The sequence below is a fragment of the Thermobia domestica genome, chromosome 1, assembly GCF_964235325.1.
Source record: "Thermobia domestica chromosome 1, izTheDome1.hap1.1, whole genome shotgun sequence".
In the NCBI taxonomy this organism is placed as follows: Eukaryota; Metazoa; Arthropoda; class Insecta; order Zygentoma; family Lepismatidae; genus Thermobia; species Thermobia domestica.
In genome coordinates, this window is record NC_137454.1 from 339009343 (window position 1) to 339031157 (window position 21815).

The following is a 21815-nucleotide window of genomic DNA, read 5'->3' on the forward strand; positions in this document are numbered from 1 at the left end:
TTTCGGTAATAGCAGTACTTCAATAGTTACCATGTCTAATTGGACTTCGAGTTATTCGACTTGTTGATATCCTTTGCTAAGTGAATCTGGTTACGGGAATTTCTGTAGTAATCCATCATGTCAAGAGCCCTAAACACTTCTATAATGTTTGATTCAAGTTGTTGGCTAGTGTTCTAAGTCGGTTTAGGTTCTCGAGTGAACCTGTTAGAATAGTCTTAAAAGTATAACCTTAGGGATTTTCCACGTTTGGAGGGGAAGTTGGACATGGTGCAGTTAGAATTTTCCTAAGTAATTTTATACGTTGTATGACATTCCCTGTTTCAAATCTGGAAAAGATCAGCGTTTTCCAAAGTTGTTTGCGAGACGAAGCCGAAGTCTGGAAACGGTTCGTATCCCAGGAACTTCGCTTCATTCGCTGAATGCATCCGGTTGTTCAAAAGTCAATACTGTAATCAGAACAAGGGATTAATGCAGAAAATATATCTCCAAAGACTAAAATTTGATAAAAAAGTTTTATTTCAGTTTACTTGGCTTTTGGTAGACATTTATTACATTACGAGAAGTCCTATTTACGAAGACTTTATGCTTTTATATTCGGAAGCCACGGCAATCTTGACATTTATGAGGTTCTACACTTGTACGTGTGAACCTATCTGTTACCAAGATGGAACTTTTCTAAACCTCTTTACAAATTCTTGAAGCATACGACGCCTTTCACTTGTATGCATCTACATGTTTTAACAAATCTGATTTGTTAATAAAGCACTTTCAACACTTTTGGGATTTATGACGTTCTTTATCCGAATGTATGAACATTTCTTCAATGTTGATATTTTAATAAAACCCTTACTATGCTCTTCGCATTTGTGAATTTTTCAATGTCATGTGTAACATGTTTTACAAACTCCTATTTTGAAATAAATCCATTTCCGCACTCTTCGTACGCTTTTGCTTTTTACACATATGTATTAACATATGAGTTGCCAAATTAATAAGTCCTTTCAACACTTAAGATACTTTACACGCTTTTCACCTGTATACGTCAATATGTGTTTAGCTAATCTCGACATTTTAATTATCCTTTACCACACTTTTGGCATTTATCAGTCTTTTCACCTCTCTTTAGACATGTTTTATCACATCAGATTTTGATATAAATCCTTTTCCACGCTCTGGGGCCTTATTAGAGTTCTCACCTGTATGTATTAACATGTGCGTTACCAAATTTGAATTTCGAGTAAATCCTTCACCGCACTCTTGGCATTTATGAAGTTTTTCTCCTGTATGCGTGAATATGTGATTAGCCAATTGTGGCTTTTTAATAAAACCTTTTCCACACTCCTGGCATTTAAAAGGTTTCTCACCTGTATGTGTGAACATGTGATATTTAAGACCAGATTTGAAAATAAATCCCTTCCCACATTCTTGGCACTTATTAGGTTTTCCACCTCTATGTACTAACATTTGAGTTGGTAAATGTAATCGTGGAAATCCTTTGTAGTTTTTCTTGTTAGTACGAGAGTCGTCATCTGAATGGGAAAGTTTTTCCTTTCGTGTAATAAACGTATTTATGCCTCTGGAAAGAGTATGTTTATCATATCTGCAACTAAAAATAAACAAACACGAAATAGAAATTCCAGAAAAATACAAACGCTGGCATAAGTACACTAGTAGGAAGATATTTATTTTCCATCTAAAATATGAGGGGTACCCACACACTCGCGCTTTATGTTACGTGATAAATTGAAATCTCTTATCACTGAGCTATTCCATGAAGTGTAGAAATATGGAAATTTATTAGTAGTATTCAGGGATCGAAAGACTTGAATACTCTGGGTTTCAATATCTGTATTCCCAGATAGCAAAAATGACTTGCAACAAACTTGCAACAGATTTGCAATTCAAGTCTGGCAAATTTGCAGCAGACTTGTGATGCAAGTCTGCAAGTTTGATGCAAGTTTAATGCAAACTTCCTAGTTGACGCTCTTCGAACTTGCAGCACGCCTGCAGTGCAAGTGTATGGTAAGTTTGCAAAGCAAGTTTCTCCAAGGGGTTTACTTACACAGCAAGCCTACTGCAAGTTTCCACTTGCACTGCAAGTGCACAGCAAGTCGGCAGCAAGTTACTGCAAGTTTGACGCAAGTCTCTGCAAGGATACCACTTGCAGTGCAAGCCTACAGCAAGTTTGTAGTAAGTCTTCTACAAGTATATACATGCATTGCAAGTCTACAGCAGGTCTTCAGCAAGTGAATGTAGTAAGTCTTCTGCAGGTATATACTTGCATTGCATTGCATGCCTTTTACAAACCGAACATTTACTGTATACGAACAATCAAACAGTATATTTTTCTCAACAACTTTGTCAAACAATACACGTTTAAATAAAAAATTATCTCTACATACTGAATACTTACGTAATTATCTTAATTATCCACTTGTTTTAATGCTTCATACACTTTGCACCTACTACAAATGTCGGCCTGGCGGGGATATTTCTAAGATTAGACTTTTGTGCCACCTGTTGGTAGAAACTAGAACTGACACACTTGCTGCAAAGTTACAGCAAGCCTCCGAGGCAAGTAAAATCTAGCAAGTGAAAATCAAACTACGACATTTGCGAGTAACTCTTTCAAAATGTCTGCAGCAGGTGTACAGTGCACGGAAAGTCTAGCAAGTTAAAATCAAATATAGTGAAAGACTTGCTGCAAACCAACATGCTATTAGGGTTTGTGTTTTCATTTAAAAATTCCAAATCAGATTTAAATCAAAAACATATCAAAGTTCACCTGTTGCAGTATGGAATGAACATTGCTTGATAGGTGAAAATGGACGTAGGAAGTCATTAAATAGGTTTATGAAATCTGTTTTTTATTTCTGTGCCAGAAAATTGAGTAAATACGAGAACTTGTTACAATTACAACTACCAGATTCTGTACGATAACGACAAGGAAACAAAGGAAAGCTTTCAAAATTTTTCACAAAATACGTCATTTAAAGCAGTATAACAATAACTCCTGGTGTTTTTAATATCCTTGGATTGCCTTGATATATTAAATATTAATCCACATTTCGTTCTTCATTGTTATGTAAGACGTCGTGGTTAAATGTGATACATACCTAGGCCCTTTTTCGACATAAAACTTCATGAAAAACTTAGAACTTTCAATTCCTTTTATCTTTTCACCTATTTATAAGAAATGTTGTTATGATCGTACAATTAAACTTTAGGCTAAACAGGATATGCAGTGCCGGCTTCGTCTCCTTGGGTTTCTTAGTGTTAGAAGCTTTTAGGGTTTAATAGGTCCTAAGGGTTTAACGTTCTTATCTTGCGACCCAGAAAAACATGTGTGCTATTGTACATTCTTTTATTTATTTATTTATTTTATTTTCCGCCGTAAGAACTTAGCGTTCATGGCTTCGTCAAGAGATACAGTTACTATTACAAGTTATAATAATAATAATTGCAAGAGATACGCTACAATTAGTATTACAATTATTAAAAAAAATAATATATAATAATACAATACATAAAGTAATAATATAAAATATATACGTAACAATAAAACAAACTAAGTGTACTTTTAGAGAAAATATAAATTTACCTTGTTTTATATATTTTAAAATTCAAATAAATTTTGATATTTATATTATAAAGAAAGATCACAGTGAAGATATTCATCTAAACCATAGAAAAGATGTTTGAGTAACAGTAATTTGAGGTGTCTTTTAAACTGCAAATTTGCCATTCGTTTGACACGATCTGGTAATTTATTATAAAGTTTTATTCCTATGTGGTGTAACGAATTTTGAGTTCTTGTTAGACGGAAATTTTGGATATGAATATGATTGGTTGTTCTTGTGTTGTATTCGTGTAGGTCCGAGTTGAGTTGAAAGTTTCTTTTATTCATATGTATAAATGATGTTGTTTCTAGAATGTATATACACGGCAATGGTAATATTTTAAGTTTCTGAAACAGTGGTCTACTTGGTGTATGAAACGGGACTGATAACATTATTCGTAACATTTTCTTCTGCATAGTAAACACTTTCTTTGCATAACAGGTATTACCCCAGAAAATGATTCCATACGATAGAATTGACTGAATCAATCCGAAATAAATTGTTTTCAATGTTTCTGTAGTTAGAATCTTACTAACTTTAGGTATAAGATATATTTTCGCGCTTAGTTTCCTCAACAAATCATTCACGTGATCGTCCCATGTTAACTTAGAGTCTAATTTTATCCCTAAAACTTTACAAGAGTCAGATACCTGTATGAGTTCCCCGTCTATACGTATTTGATGTATATTTAGAGAGTTCAGTTTTCCTTCATTGAAACTCATTATAGTTGTTTTCGCTGCATTTAAGTTGGTTTGCTTTTATCCATTCTGTAATTTTATCTGTCGTGTTCTTAAATATGATTTCCTCGGAGCAAATGTTATTTGGAATTTCAACTAAAATATTTGTATCATCCGCAAAAAGTACGCTTTTGTTTGGAACTATATAATCAGGAAGATCGTTAATGTAGATAAGGAAAAGTATAGGACCTAATATTGATCCTTGTGGAACTTTGTGCCTAATGTGTCTTACCTCTGACTTGGTTGGACCTATTTCTACATATTGCATGCGGTTAGTCAAATAGGAGTGGAACCATAAATTAGCATGACCTCTAATACCATAACTACGCAATTTATTCAATAAAATTTTGTGATTAACAAGGTCAAAGGCTTTTGTGAGATCCAGAAAAATTCCATATATTTTATTTCTTCTCTCTCTCGCTTTATATATATCACTTAGAAAAGCAACTACAGCATTGTTAATTGATTTGCACTTCCTAAACCCGAATTGGCTCTTCGTGAAGATATTATTCTTTTCCAAAAAGGGCACCAATCTGTTATACATAACTTTTTCTAAAATTTTGGAGAAAACAGATAGAATTTGAGTATGTTTTCGCAACGTTGGCAAAAAAATCATTAAGTAGGTTTGCAATATGTTGTTTATTTGTTATTTCTCGGCCATGCTGTATTATTTTTTTAATTTCTATTTTTTGCGTTTTTGATGCGGTTGGTTGTTCATTTACTACTTGCCATAGTGTTTTGTTCTTGTTATCAGATTTAGATATCCTATTTGATGTGTGCATTTTCTTTGCTTCTTTTATTACACCTTTAAGAATACTCCTATATTTATTAAAATATTCTTTTAGTTTCCTATTATTCGTCCTTTTTACAATTGTATGTAGTTGTTTCTTTCTCATGCAGGAATTAATTATGCCTCGTGTTATCCAGTTGCATCTAGTTTTGTGATAATATACCTTTATCTTTTTAAGTGGAAAGGCTATTTCGAAATAGTGCCTAACTGTATTAATGAACTGTCTGTATTTATTGTTTACGTCATTTTCTAGTAGTGTGTCCGTCCTGTCTTCCTTGCTAAGAAGATATTGAAAGTACTCCACGTTCGTTTCATGAAAGTTTCTTGCCCACTTACATTCTATCAATTTTCCGATCTTGGGGTTGAAGTGTTATGTTTATTTGAACTGCAATATGGTCGGAGAGTGATGTGTTAAGATTATTTGCTTTAAAGGAAGTAGTTTCATTATCTATTATAATTTGATCTATACAAGATTCTGAGTTTTCTGTAATGCGGGTTGGAGTGTTTATAGTGTGTTGTAGGCCGAAGGATTGCAAGTGTTTGATAATAATGTTAGGTGATTTGATGGTGTCAGGAAATCAATGTTTAGGTAGCCACATAATACGATTGGTTTATTTTCTTTCTTAACTAGAGTTAACAGTTGTTCTAATTTTTCAATAAAACGGGGAAAGGAGCTGTCAGGTGTTCTATACATGACTATTATAATGAACCTATGTCCTGATTTTTCGATTTCTATTACTGCATGCTCAAATGTCTGTTCCTCATTCAGATACATGCTGTTGTTTTTTACCTTATACTTTAATATTTTTCTCACAAACATTGAAGCACCACCGCACCTACTGAATGTCCAGCAAAATCCACCAACACATATATAATTTGGTAGGACTGTATACTGTATTTCATCTTCCCTCAACCAGTGTTCGGTAATACAAATTACATCTGGGTTCATCAGCTCAGTGTCGTTTCTGATTAGTATGTCTAGTTCATCTATTTTATTTCTAATGGATTGTATATTCTGATGTAGTAACCTCTTGTTAACAAGCTGGATTTCATTTGTAATAACTCCACATAATGACATTGGAAGAAAACAAAATTCCATACTTGGCTTGCAGCACTGCTATTCTAAAGTATATCAAACAACGTCTCCCAAGTATTATTTGCATCACGAAACGCTTCAGTATTTTTATTTTCTTGTTTATTACTTTAAAAGTTAAAAGAGCATGTCAAGATAAATGGTCTACTCTGTATTTTTTTAAATTAAAAAATTGTGTTATACATTACGTTATAATGGAAAGCTGCTGAATTCTTAGTGATAAATTTTCTAAAATCTTAAGTGCATACCTTCAAGTCGGTTATGTTACTTTCATTGAAATGGGTATCATAAGAATAGAATTACAATTTATGAACGTCAAAAATTATCATCTCACGAGCTTCTCTTCTTAGGGAGAAAACTTAGGGAGTACACATGCTTATCATTCACAATAAACTGTCATGCACCAGTGTTTGGGGAAATACTGTATTCCCAAGCAAAGGAAAAAATCTGTGTATTACTTTTCAGTACGTAAATTTTACATCCATCTTCTCTCATTAGCTCAGGAAACGACTAAATCGCTTGAAATTCAATTTCGTACTGAAGTTACCAGCGTCTTCAACTGGAATGAGAATTCTATGAATAATAGAACGTATGTAAACTATAGGACAAAACTAGGGAATTGACGAGTGGATTGTGCCAGGAGGTATAATTTACTATATAAAATATTTACTATGAACCAACCAGTGGGCAAGTGATCTACCTTTAAGGGATGAAAGCCAGGCTATTTGCATAGTTCCTTTAAAAAATATCAAGTAACCTTTTTGAAGTATTATATAAAATTAATATATTATGTACAGATATCTATCACACATCATCTGTGTTTCGTGGTCACAGTTTTGCCAGCACAGAAGAAATTTTAGGAAAAGGTTTTCAAATGGATGTCATCAAACATTTTTCAGATGTGAACCCATACCCTTAAACACAATATATTTTCGTGTTTTGAAATTTTAACATGTTTATTTTATTTATTTGCCATCAACACAACAGGCATAAGCCCAATTATAGTGTAGGTGTAACACATAATACATTTGCAATTGTTTTCTTAAACATACACTTCATATTACATGTCTATTTTTTGAGTTTTGTATATATTTTGTTATAAGTAGAGCATATTCTCCATACTGGCGATTTCAATAATACTTTGGTCTCTGCTTTTTTGCAATAGTACAGGCCAGAGTTATTAGGACCACTTTTAAGTGTCGGGTATTGAAAATTTAGCGCTGATATGAAATCCGTAAAATTAAACATCTTTTGCACTATTTTATGGAGAAAAATCATATTTACCACATTTCGCCTTTGTTCAAGTGTAGGGATACAGAAGTTGTCTATTAAGAGCCTGCCTTACTAAAAAAGTACGAAATTTACAATTTTTCTTTAGCTCGATTATTCAGCAGTGAAAGGAGATAATGAAGTGCAAGTTACCACAACCATAAATAATGCTATTCTACAACAGAAAATATGAACCTGAAGAATGTTCAATGTTGTCATCCATAGAAATTACAGTGTTGTCAGAAAAACAATTTCCCAAAAATCTAAGTTAAGACAGCGAGTAGAGGAACAAACTCAACTGCATTTGATTACGTATCATGTTGTTTTGGTTTCTTGTGAACTACTTTTTAATTAACATTATTATTTAGTTTTAATAACTGTATGTTAAAACTATTTTGTTTATTACAAACTAAATACAACTATTATTTCATTATCTCCTTTCATTGATGAATAAACAAGCAAGAGAAAAATTGTAAATTTTGTATTATTTTTAGTAAGACAGGCTCTTAATGTTAGATAATTTTCATAATATGGATATTTTCCAGTTGGTGTCGGTGTTGTTGTTGTGATGGGTTCCAAATAAGAGCAGCACATTCCATTTTTATCAGACATAGGAATAATATATTTTTGTTACTGTGGTACTATTGTTAAATTCCTTTCCAGTTCTAATTATGAGTCCTAACCTCTTGAGAGATTCATTAACTATGTTCTCTATTTGGTTATTAAATGTCAGTTTCCTATCAAATATAACTCCAAGCTCTTTGACTGAATTTAAACTATTTAGTACGATCTGATTTATTGAACAATTAACCTTTATTGTTAAAGTTGTTTATGTTTACGTTAAGTTTTTAAAGAGAGCACCAATTTTGCAATATTTTCCATGTCACGCTGTAAATTAACACAGTTATGGATGGTCTATATCCTACCGTACATTTTGAGGTCGTTAGCAAGAAGCAATTTGTTACTTAATAATATATGATATGGGAGATCGTTAATGAATAAAAGGAACAGTAACTGACCTAGACTAGAGCCCTGGGGAATTCCAGAATATGCAATATAATCTGTTGATTTATATTCTTCGTAGACAACAGTTTGTTTTTGATTATTTAAATATGATGAAAAGAACTTGATCAAGGGAGAAATTATATTCACCTAGCCTATGCAATAATATTTTGTGATTAACTCTCTGAAACAGTTTTCCAAAAATCTATATATATTACATCAACCTGGCATCTTACATCTAACGAATTTGCTATAAAGTCAGTGGTAAGTGCAAGGTTTGTTGTTGATTTGTGTGGAATAAAGCTATGTTGCTATGGTGAGATTACGGGTTTGATGTGGCTAATTATCCGTCGGTATAGGATTTGCTCAAATATCTTTGCAAAATTAGGTAAAAATGATATAGGCCGGTAATTATTTTTTTCATGTTTAATATTGGTTTTTCGTATTGGGCAAACTATAGATGATTTATCCGAAAAAACGCATGTTTCTAAGCGAGGTTGAATGCAATCCTTAGTAGATATGTAAATGCATCAATACAACTCTTTATAGTATATGGAGATATTCCATCACGGCCAACAGCACTTCTGGGCTTTAATTATTTGATTGCCATTTCTACTTCAGATTGAATAATTTTCTCAATGCTAAATGACTCTAGTTTTTTATTTACATAAGTTAATATTGTTTATAGGAATATCAGTGACACCTGTATTTGGCACATATACTGACGAGAAACACTGTGCAAAAGCATTGGCTATTTCATCATTATGATAAACTTCACATCCCCCATAATTTTCCCCCAGAAAGATGCTTAGTCTTATTTTTTTAAAGTTCCACAATTCATTATTATTATTATTATTATTATTATTATTATTATTATTTTCAGAATCTTGTATGAACACTCTGTATGTCAGATTAATGTTTCTTTATTTCCATACATAATTAATTGAATTCATTGAGATAATTTACTCCTTTCTTACATTTGTATTTTTTATGATATATTGCTTTCATTTTGAATTTTTTTGATAATTTCATTTGTAAACCAGCATGGATATGCTGTTCTTAAGTTGTTTTTATGTGGCAGGCACTTGTCAAATATACTATAAATAATATAATTGAGGTTATTAACCAGGTCATTGTTTTTTTTTTTTTTTTTCATAATTGTTTAGGCATTTCTAGTCAATGGACGAGAATTCAAGATACAGCCCTAAGAAATTAGCTTACTTAAAATTATATTGATATATTACTTTTTTTAAAAAATTCTTCGCAGTCCCTTGCTGCATCATGTTTATTACTAAGGATGGATGGTGTACAACTTCTAGAATTAGTGGATAATATTTCCTATTGACTTCTATATTAGTTATATTAGACAGAACCACATCTAATGTACGGCTATTTTCGTTCGTCACATTATCTAATGATTACAGTTTATAATACGACATAAATTGATGCAAATTCTTATATCTAGTAGAGTTTGTTTCAAAATTAAATCCCGTACTGTTTATTTCCGATAAATTGAAATCACCAATCAAGTAGAACAGGACAGCCTTGAAGACAATTAATTTCAAGGCGAATAAATAAATCATTATACAATTCAATATTAGATTCCAGTGAGAAGTACACAACACAAATATATATGGTTTCTCCCTTACAGTTTATTTTGGCAATCAAGCAGTCATAATTATCATCACACCTGTCCAATAAGAACATGCAATACTTAGTTAGGCCTGCAATAAGATCACTACCCCATGTTTTACAAGTCTTGACAGAGTTTCTGCCTTGTCTCAACACAGTATATCTGTTATCAAATAAGTCAGAATCATAATGAGATTCGTTAATCCATGTACCAGTGATTGGAATTAGCCCATAACTGTTAGTTAATATACAGCAAAAGAAATCACATATTCAAACACGTAAGCTACGAGCATTTTGATACAATTCTTTTAGAGAGTCTTTATTATTTGTAAGTCCACTTGCTATTTTTGAACTACACAAACACATTTCTTCGACATCAGATTTAGATAACTTACCAGATAATCCATTGCATTCCTTTGTTAATCACACTGCTTCTTCGTGGGTGCGGCAAGGTCGCCCGGATGATCTTCCTTCCTCTTTTATTATCGGACGATGGTATTTCTGAACAGGTGCGTACAATCAGTGAAATCGGGGTTTTCCTAAGCACTGGCAGTGCTCCTCATTCTGTATTCACTTCCTTGGAATTTTCTCCTGCTTTGATGGTGTCTCACTATTTTGCTGCAGTTCTTCAGGAGTAAACGCCTTATTATTTACAATTAACCTGTTATACTGAAGCTTCGCATGGTCATCTTTCGAACGCGCGTCCCACATGAAGACAGATAGCTCTTTGCGAATTTGACGAACTGAGGTAGAGAAATCTTCTGTAATTGAGACACGGAATCTCTTAGCATGATGTGCTTTTTCTAATATTAGATTCTTTTAGGACGAGAAATTTACAATGATGGGTCTGTTATGTCCGCGGACTAGACGATGGGCTCTTTCTATTTCACTCGCATTCAGATCCACTTTCAATTGCTCTGTGACGCACTCTATAACACGTTTCTCGGATTCTTCCCAAGTTTCCGCACCTTTGCACTCGGCAATGTTACGAAATAATAAATTATTTCTTCTTGATTGATTTTCTAATTTGTCCAAGACTTCACTGTTTGCAGCCAACTGAATTTTCAGTCCTTCATTCTCTTTCACAGCATTGAGCTCATTAACCACTACTTGCAGCTGATGACTTAAATCGTTAGGCACACACTATATTCCATTTGAGTCAATTTCTTCTAGATTTGTGTACAAGTCAATGTGCAACGCTTCACATTGTAGAGGTTATTGTACAATACGAAGCAAAAAACCTGCAACATGAAAGTTTAAGTTCATTGTGAAACTACGCCAACGACATAGGCAACCAACCTAACGTCTTTGTGGCACTGATCACGCCAGGATAACCTTCGGCTTCGTCCCCCTGCACACTTCGTTTGGAGCAAGAAATGCATAGACCACGTGACTACAAATCACAAATTTCTCACAAGATGGAGTAATAGATTGAGGTTCTTCTCATTTCTCTTCTCATTTTACATCCTCAGTTTTAAAGAGAGAGAAAGAGAAAAAGGTCAACGTGATAAAAACTAAATAAAGAGGAATATGCGAAATATAAAGGAAAAGAAAACGTGCGCATATATTGACAAATGACACATGCACTTCAAAGGAGACCACCTCAAATTTTGTTATGAACCATATATAATAACTGTGAGAATCAGCAAACCACAAAGACATAATTACACACAGTAAGTGTTATATAACACATATTTATTTAAACAAATAAAAATGCTTGCAGAAAGCTGAAAATGTCTTTAAAATCTCAACCATAACTGAAACAAGAGATTACTTCTCTATTGTTTTTCTTCGTAGCATCCATCTACATGGAGAAATGAGAAATAGAGAACATCTTAAGAGATTCGCACGTATACAATATCGGAAACTGCTAAATGGAAAAAATTACAGTCTTTGGATGGGATTCGAACCCAGAACCATAGTATTAGAAATCCCACACTCTACCGATGTAGCTAGTCTGACAGTAATACCCTGTTCCTCCATCATTACCTATGAAAGATGGAATGGAGTCTGCAGAAAACTACGTCTAACATGTCCACGACAGACCGCCTATAACCTATGTCTAATTGGTACTTAAAAAAGCTAGTTCTACACGTGCATAGAAAAGTAAAATCAAATGAGTAGTTAGTACACATCACTTTGTCTGTCTCACTCTATCTCTGACTATAGAAATCGAGGAAGAAGAAAAAAGTATAGAGGTGAGAACACAGGAAAAACAAGCAAAAATATAAGTTGCAGGAAACTGAATATCAAGGAGAGAGAGAGAGAGACATAGAGACAGAGAGAAAAATAGAGGAACGGAGCAAATGATTTAATATACATCGGAAAAGAAGGTTCACAACTGTGCTATACATTTAATGTATTGAATACTCTGCAGGCCCGTCTCCACGGGGAGCTAGGGAGGCCGGGCCCCCCCTAAACTTTGGCCGGCCCCAATAAAGGTTTCACGATAGGCTTGCAAATGAACTATAATATGGTGATGAAGTATAATATGATTGGGTCGGGCTCCCCCTAACTTCGGCCGCCCCCCTATATTTTTGGGCTGGCTACGGGCCTGATACTCTGTTTCTTCTAAATTGCTTGCTAGATGATATTAATTTGTAAAAACGTAGCAAATGCCCGCGTTGTCTTGTTTTCTTACTGTTTCAGTAATAGTGGAAAACGTGGTTTATGCAACATAATAAATTACTAATTTTCCCACAACAACCATGTAGATGTTGTTGATGATTTTGAGTTTAACGCCTGTTCAGCAGCGAGACTATATGAGACGTGGACCTATTCATTAACGTTGAATCCGAACCATATGAGCTGTTGCCGGGAATCGAAGCAACCATGTACTGTTGGTAAGAAATTTGTAAGCAAAAGAAAAAACTGATCAGCAAAATACATAAAACGATAGTCCTGCAAACTATTACTTAAAGAGAATTTATTGTAAAATCAATACATCAATGTGGCGGTATATAGTCGTAAAGTGATTAGAAAACTTAATATTAAACTGTCAATCACATTGTTTTACTTATTTGAATTCAATGTCGTATAGATTCGGTTTTAGCTCTAGATTTCAGTGTTCTCACTTCGATTCTTAACTTGTTGGAAATATGTATTAATCGAAATTATAAAAGTATACAAAATTTAACTAGCTAAAAGAAGAGAATAACATAAAAATCCGGATTAGAGTATTACAATAAAAATGTGTATTTTGTTTAGGGTTTGCCAGTCATAGCTTATAGGAATTATAGAAAAAACGTTCGTTGTGAAAGCACAAGAAAAGAAAAATAGAAAATAGACACAAACCTCAGGAGGGTTTGAACACGAGAAGGCGGAGGTAGTAGACTACTCTACTAAACCGCTCGGCTATATCTTAATTCTCTAGTACGTTTTGAAAAATATTGTCTACAGTATTTGCACTTTACTTGTTTCTGTTTTGTTGTTTGTCATATAATGTATACGAGTGGCGAATAATAGAATAGAACTGTTTTAGACGAGTATGAACAAATTTCCCGAACAATTTGTAATCTTATATGTATCTAAATTGCACAAATAAATCAGATTAAATCTGTAAAGTCTTTCGGGGGTTTTGATGGAAGTTAACTGTTGCATAGTTACGAGTTTTTGTTTATGCCCACCACTCGATGGAAATTATGTTCTTGAAAGATAGTAACTGCTACTATATTCTAATGTATTGGATTTTTAAAAAATGGAAAACATTTTGTTACTAACAGTGAGTGAGTATTTTTGCGTGCAACAACATTTGATTACAGGCACATCTACTTCTTCTGCGCATGTCTTTCATAATACGACGTATTGTGCATTATCCTATATTCAAAGACGTTTTTAGCACTTTTACTTTTGTGTAAGAATGGCGCAATATGATCATTCTGTACGTGAGAGTGTTATCGCTCTTATTGAACATGCGGGATTGAGTGTTCCTGAAGCAGGCGCTCGATTAGGCGTGCATCGTGCAACAGCGTTCAGATGGTGGAAAAGATATGAGGAAACTGGAAGTCTAACTCGAAAATCTGGAAGTGGTCGGCCACGAGTGTCCTCACCGACACAAGACCAACGATTAGTTGATCAATGCTTTCGACAGTCTTTCATGTGTGCCCGACAACTGCAGCAGTCTACCACCTTTCCAGGTGATGTAACTACAGTCCGACGGCGACTTCGGGCCGCAGGCTTAAGGTCCTTCCGGGCTGCTGTTAAGGAGAGATTGACAGAAGATCACAAAGTCGATAGACTGGCGTTTGCAGAGCTAAATATTACTTGTCACTGGGACACTGTTGTCTTTACAGATGAGAAAATATTTTCCACTGGAAACTTTGGGCCAACACGTGTGTATCGCCCATCTGGAAGACGGTTTGATCCACAATATATGGCCCGTTCAGCGCGAATGGGTCATGTGACGATTCACTGTTGGGGATGGATATGCGAGACTGCAGGTTGAGGTGGTATCCATCGAATTATAGGCCGACTTAATGGTAAAAAAAATGTTGATCTTCTCGACTTTATGCTCCCTGAAATAAAAGCACATGTTGGCGACGACGTACTCTAATCCGGATTTTTATGTTATTCTCTTGTTTTAGCTAGTTAAATTTCGTATACTTTTATAATTTCGATTAATGCATATTTCCAACAAGTTAAGAATCGAAGTGAGAACGCTGAAATCTAGAGCTAAAACCGAATCTATACGACATTGAATTCAAATAAGTAAAACAATGTGATCGACAGTTTAATATTAAGTTTTCTAATCACTTTACGACTATATACCGCCACATGGATGTATTGATTTTACAATAAATTCTCTTTAAGTAATAGTTTGCAGGACTATCGTTTTATGTATTTTGCTGATCAGTTTTTTCTTTTGCTTACAAATTTCTTACCAACAGTACATGGTTGCTTCGATTCCCGGCAACAGCTCATATGGTTCGGATTCCACGTTAATAAGTAGGTCCACGTCTCATATAGTCTCGCTGCTCGCATATAGTCTCGCCCCCCTAGCCCCCCCCCCCCCGTGGATACGGGCCTGCAGAGTATTCAATACATTAAATGTATAGCACAGTTGTGAACCTTCTTTTCCTAACTAACTAACTAACTAACTCTATGGCCTATGGAACCCGGAGGTTCAGTGCCGCGTTCACAAAAGCTCTCCACTGACTTCTATCCTTAGCTAATTGCATCCAGTTTCTACTTTGTATTCCTATCTCTGCGAGATCCGAACCTTCTTTTCCTATTTATATTAAATCATTTTCTCCGTTCCCTCTATTTTTCTCTCTGTCTCTATGTCTCTCTCTCTCTCTCTCCTTGATATTCAGTTTCCTGCAACTTATATTTTTGCTTGTTCTTCCTGTGTTCTCACCTCTATATTTTTTCTTCTTCCTCGATTTCTATAGTCAGAGATAGAGTGAGATAGACAAAGTGATGTGTACTAACTACTCATTTGATTTTACTTTTCTATGCACGTGTAGAACTAGCTTTTCTAAGTACCAATTAGACATAGGTTATAGGCGGTCTGTCGTGGACATGTTAGACGTAATTTTCTGCAGACTCCATTCCATCTTTCATAGGTAATGATGGAGGAACAGGGTATTACTATCAGACTAGCTACATCGGTAGAGTGTGGGATTTCTAATACTATGGTTCTGCGTTCGAATCCCATCCCAAGACTGTAATTTTTTCCATTTAGCAGTTTCCGATATTGTATACGTGCGAATCTCTTAAGATGTTCTCTCTTTCTCATTTCTCCATGTAGATGGATGCTACGAAGAAAAACAATAGAGAAGTAATCTCTTGTTTCAGTTATGGTTGAGATTTTAAAGACATTTTCAGCTTTCTACGAGCATTTTTATTTGTTTAAATAAATATGTGTTATATAACACTTACTGTGTGAAATTATGTCTTTGTGGTTTGCTGATTCTCACAGTTATTATATATGGTTCATAACAAAATTTGAGGTGGTCTCCTTTGAAGTGCATGTGTCATTTATCAATAGATGCGCACGTTTTCTTTTCCTTTATATTTCGCATATTCCTCTTTATTTAGTTTTTATCACGTTGACCTTTTTCTCTTTCTCTCTCTTTAAAACTGAGGATGTAAAATGAGAAGAGAAATGAGAAGAACCTCAATCTATTACTCCATCTTGTGAGAAATTTGTGGTTTGTAGTCACGTGGTCTATGCATTTCTTGCTCCAAACGAAGTGTGCAGGGGGACGAAGCCGAAGGTTATCCTGGCGTGATCAGTGCCACAAAGACGTTAGGTTGGTTGCCTATGTTGTTGGCGTAGTTTCACAATGAACTTAAACTTTCATGTTGCAGGTTTTTTGCTTCGTATTGTACCATAAGACTTAAGACACTTCTTCGGGCAAACAAAGAATTTTAATAATTTTCATTTTAAATGAAGCAATTTTCAGTTCCTGAGTACCGCTTTACTAGTGCGAAGTAATCTACTTTTCAGGAAAATATGCATAATAATAACACTTTCTTCCTACGTAATTCACACTCATATTACTTATGTTTAATTCACGAGTTATTACACACAACAATGCTCAAGGGACAAGGCTTTGTGAACTTTCTTCACTAAGTATATCTAGGTAGTTTTAAGGGGTTCGTGCATTATATGACTAAACAACCACTTGATGCAGTGAAATATATATGATAATATATATCTAATTTTGTGACGAATAACCCATGTTTACAAACCCTTATACTTACGAAAATAGAAAACGAATTCACATATAAAAAAACGTTTTAGAAAATATATTCTTTCCCCAACTTGATAGACGCAATCTAAAAAAGAGTACACATTTCATTTATTTTATCGCAGTTAAAGTCTCTTTCTTTGTAACAATGCATCCTGAAACTAGTCAATTTCTACTCCAGTAACAAGATCGAGAGCTTGCACAAGTCCTGAATCGAGGATAACATGGATATCTTACCCCGGTTGTATTTACTGAACGATCTGTGAAACTGAAAAGTTGAAGTAACGCTTTGCTTTTCTGGACACCCTTGTAGCAGAGGTTGCACCTTCGAGACTAGATGTCTGTTTTGCTGCCTTCAAGCACATAAAGTATTTATTGTCGTTACGTTCGCGATAGTTTGGATTAGGACTGAAAAGATATACTTGCAAAAGCCCTGAACTTCACTTGAAAGTTTGAGTAATTAGTAGTACACTATGTAACTTTAGCAGCAAATGTTACCACAGAAAATAGAATACACTCTTCACCATTAAACTTTAGTACACATTCGGTAATAAACAAAAATCATTCGCTGTGTGATTCAACAAAATGGAAAGCTTATAGCTTCAGAAGTAAAACTTTTCTACTGGATGTCATTCTGAACTAAACCAACACCCTCTGGATTCATATCAGCCAGTTTTAGCTCGTTCTATATCATTGTTTTCCGATCTACATATCCGGTTGTATACCATTTTCTTTAACACGAATGTTATGACGCCCTGTGGTTTACTGACCCACCTATCTTAGACATTACAATTTCAATATTCGTGTAATAATTTCTGAAACCTTCCTATTATAAATATCAACTATATTTATAGCGACGTAAATTTTCTTCCATACACCTCACGCTAATGTAATTCACCTTACTTACCCTAATCTTTGTTTTCAAAATTCGTCTCTATTCTTCCCTGCGAGTTAATTACCAATTATATGATACAATAGTGTGGACTTATTACAATATTTTGTAATTCAGCCGAATTAAAGGCCAGGTAGTTGGGAAAAACATCCTTTTCTCAAATGTAGTACTGCATGTGAATTGTTTAAATTTGAGAAGATATCTCGCGAACTTAGTCAAAAGAGTTTCTCTTTTCTAGTCGATGGCAGGGATTATTTGAAGTTCTTAAGTTAAAAAATGCAACTGTAGCTGCCTGATAGGCCTATTCCAAACTCTACATTTATTGCTATGATACAGCAAAAAATGTCATTGACAAATTATTATACACCGACACGTTTAACAAGCTGAATAGCAATTTCACAAAAAATATTCACAACTACTAAAGTACAGTGTGATTCGGAGCCCGCGAGAACAGCAGTGTGTGTCCTTTAGAACCTCGTTGTCGCATAAGCAAAAGGAGTCAATTACATGATAAAACACAAGTGGCCTAATGCTCTAATGAAGAATTTCTGAAGAATTTAGCACGAAATTTCTAACATCTGAGTATAATAAAAATTTGAGTATCCAGTAGTAACAAAGAAAACGAGAGTAAGAAAGGAAAAAAAACTTTGTCTTACACTGGTCTACAATGGATTTTTTACACAAACGAAAGTAGCCAATCTTTGTAGATTTCGAGACGCTGAACACGAATTTCACACTTAAAATTAGCTGGTAGCTCAGGGTTGCCAGTATATGTGGAATCTACCTTAAAAATTCATGTTTTTCACATTTATTTTGTTAGGTTTTACTCAGGAAAGTATAATTACGTTCCTATTTATCGCTGCGGAATGTGTTATACCTCTTTCTATTCATCGATGACCGCACTTTCTGAAAATTTAACAATCATTCCGGTAACCGGTACCGTTGGGAAATTATATACCCATATATTCGAAAATGTCCCTTTTTTAGAGGAAAATCCCATTTTTATTTTTTTACTGATAACCCTGCAATAGTAAAATTATAATTTATATTTGAATAGTAACCTTCAATATTGGGAATGTTTCCTGCAAATGTCGTCATGATCGAAACCAGACGAACTGTGAAAAAAATATTATCCCTTCTACCGAAATGCCAAAATTTTCCCTACCTTTGCAACACGTACACTCATGTCCAAAATTATTTATTGTCGCATGTCTATAAATATGTTGTTGTAGGAATATACTTTGACACCGATTTCGCCAGGTATTTCTTATAATGCTAGTATGTGTATAATCGACAAAGACATGTATGTGGCAAATTTCGTGTCAAAAGAGCAGTAAATAAAAACAAAAGTAAAACGAAAATAAAAGTTTCTTGTCCATGTAGCAACATTTTGTTTTACTCATTATAATTTTCGTATGTATAATTCTTTTCCGATGAACTTTACCACAAATATACATTTTCCGATTATACATATAGTATCAGTATTAAAAGTACCCTGCAAAATCATTATCAAATTATATTCTTACAAGACTGTTATAAATATGCGACAATCATTTTGGACATGAGTGTACATTAAAAATGTAATATTGACTTCCGTATGCCGATCAGAACTATAGAACAATACATTCAGACAATGTAACTATCATTTCGGTAGTCTCTACTGAAATATTGCACGAAAAATTCCCTTTGTGCAAAATTCCAACTGTTTTCTGCATACAGCTGGAAATCCTGCAATAAATAACTGGAAAGAATGCTGGAAAAGTTATTCTAAGACTGGTAGCATTATGTGCCATCAAGAAGACCGAACTGAGAATAAATATTATCATTTGAACCGAAATACCGCAAATTTCTCCTGTGTACTACATTTTTAGCCAAAACTAAATTGGTTCTCGGGCCTTCGTTATTGCTGCACAAAAAAAAATGTACACAAAAATATAGCCTAGGATAAATGAATGCACTCACCTTCAAGGAATGCGCCGTTCCTTTGCCTTCCTCTTGTAGATTGTCTGGAGCATCCCTCTGTAAAGTCCAGCAGAAGTCAGCCAACATTGCAGCTTTCCACCGACCCGTGTATCGATGTTCCATGAGGGAAATATCCCTGTGAAATCTCTCGCCGCGTTCATCACTGAAAGCGCCACAGTTCTCTGGGAAGACATCGAGGTGTGAGTAAAGAAAGTGCATTTTCAGTGCCATGTTGCAGCCTATGTTTTGATAAGCATGAATTAATTCATCCACAAGGTCCCTGTAATTGTCGGCTCTCTTGTTTCCCAAGAACAATGTGGTCAAATTACGGAAACAACGCCACGCCTGCAGCTGATCAGGGGTTAGAGTGGCCTCAAAGTCAGGGTCATTTAGGAGCTGGCGTATCTGTGGACCAATGAATATTCAATGTTTGATCTTCTCTGTACTTAATCGTGCAAACTTCGTGAACAAATATCCGAATGCTGCTTCATTCGTGTTCACTGCCTTTACAAACGCTGTCATAAATCCCAACTTAATATGCAGTGGTGGGAGAACAATTTTCTGAGGGTTCACTAGAGGTTCATTGACAATATTTTTTGAGGCAGGAATCAGAGCTGTTGTTAAAGGCCACTCCTTTTGTGTATAGTGTTTACCTCTTGCGCCACTGTCCCACTCACATATATAACAATACTTAGTATTATAACCTCCTTGCAAATCCAACAAAATCTAAATTATTTTGAAATCTCCACATACTAGCCATTCATGCTGATTGTAACTAATGACGCGTAGAACAGATTTCAACGTAGTGTACGTTTCTTTCGCTAAAGCAACATATGCGATAGGGATGGACGGTCTTTCGTTATTATTATGTAACAGTACACCCTTCAGGCTTGTTTTGGAACCATCTATGAATAGTCTCCACTCGTCCGGTTTGTATGAAATATGTAGGTCATGAAACAAACCTTCAACATCACTGCAGAATGCAATGTCACCTTCAGTACTGAAATGGTTCTTAAGTTCTTTCTGACGATCCCGAAAAACTTACATTCGCACTGTTTCACCTAGAAGGTTATAATGCTGCAGTCGTAAGGCTAACACTTCAGCTTTACACTTCGGGAGGTCTAAATCCCTAATCAGATCACTGAGTTCACGTTGTGTGATTTTGTGTGTTTCGCTAGATGAAGATGGCGTAAATAAAGTATCAACAACACTGGTGGATGGATGCACTTCTTCGGCTGGATGTGTAGGATCAGCATTCTCGCTATCACTGCTTGATGTTGTTGCGCTTGGGGGAACAGGAACTGGCAGTCCTTGTCCATGAGGCACAGGCCAATTACAGATGGGATATCAGGGTATTCTATATTTCTTTTCCTTTTAGTATTGATTCCTTTCTTCAAGGGCGGTGTCATAGAAAAATAACAATCAGGCACATGAGTTGTGGGTTCACTTCAAATAGCAGGCACGCCAAACTTTATGGAGACGTTTTTCCCATGCATCCAAGCAGTTAGTACGGAAGAACAGGCTTTCCTTACTCCATCAGTAAGTGGTCGCCTTCTATTACCACAACTAACGTCTGCACAAATATAACAAAAGTTATCAGAATTGTTCTTGCAGGTGCGCGGCATATTCATGAAAACCGACACTCGTTCAAATAACACAAACACTCACAGTTTAATTCAAATACTTTACTGTATATATATTCACCACCAACCACCTCTCAACCAAGACTCATTACAGTACAGTAAAAGAGAGCGCGGACACAAACACGCACGCCGCCAACAAGCTTCAGCCTGTCGAATGATCAGGTGATTGGATCGTGGGCACATGAGTGAGCTTTACGCATTGTTGTCAGATCCAACAAGTACAACTTCCTTAACGACGGCAGCAAAACCGTTGTTACACTTCTTTGTATATTGCTATTATAACAACGCAATTCATTTGTTCCCTAAGTACGTGTGACATTTACCCCTTCGAAATTTCCTGAAAATACGGTCATCCCATGGGAAAAACATTTTTTGTGTGGATGTGAATAAAATATAAATTGTTGGTGTCAACGTATATTTTATGATTATTTATTCGAGGATTGCCAGTGCAATTATTTATTGCTGGATTGTCAGCTGTAG

The 21815-nt window shown here is 35.0% G+C and overlaps 1 protein-coding gene across 1 annotated transcript in view; it reads right to left on the reverse strand.

Moving 5' to 3' along the window:
• Positions 1-511: 511 nt before the first annotated feature.
• The window catches only part of LOC145663402 (uncharacterized), a 224387-nt gene continuing 203083 nt past the window's right edge, over positions 512-21815 (reverse strand). Inside the window, exon 5 of the mRNA XM_081729629.1 lies at positions 512-1606. Within this exon, the coding sequence (XP_081585755.1) occupies positions 1123-1606 (484 nt within the window). The 3' untranslated portion in view covers positions 512-1122. The remainder of the gene's footprint in view (positions 1607-21815) is intronic.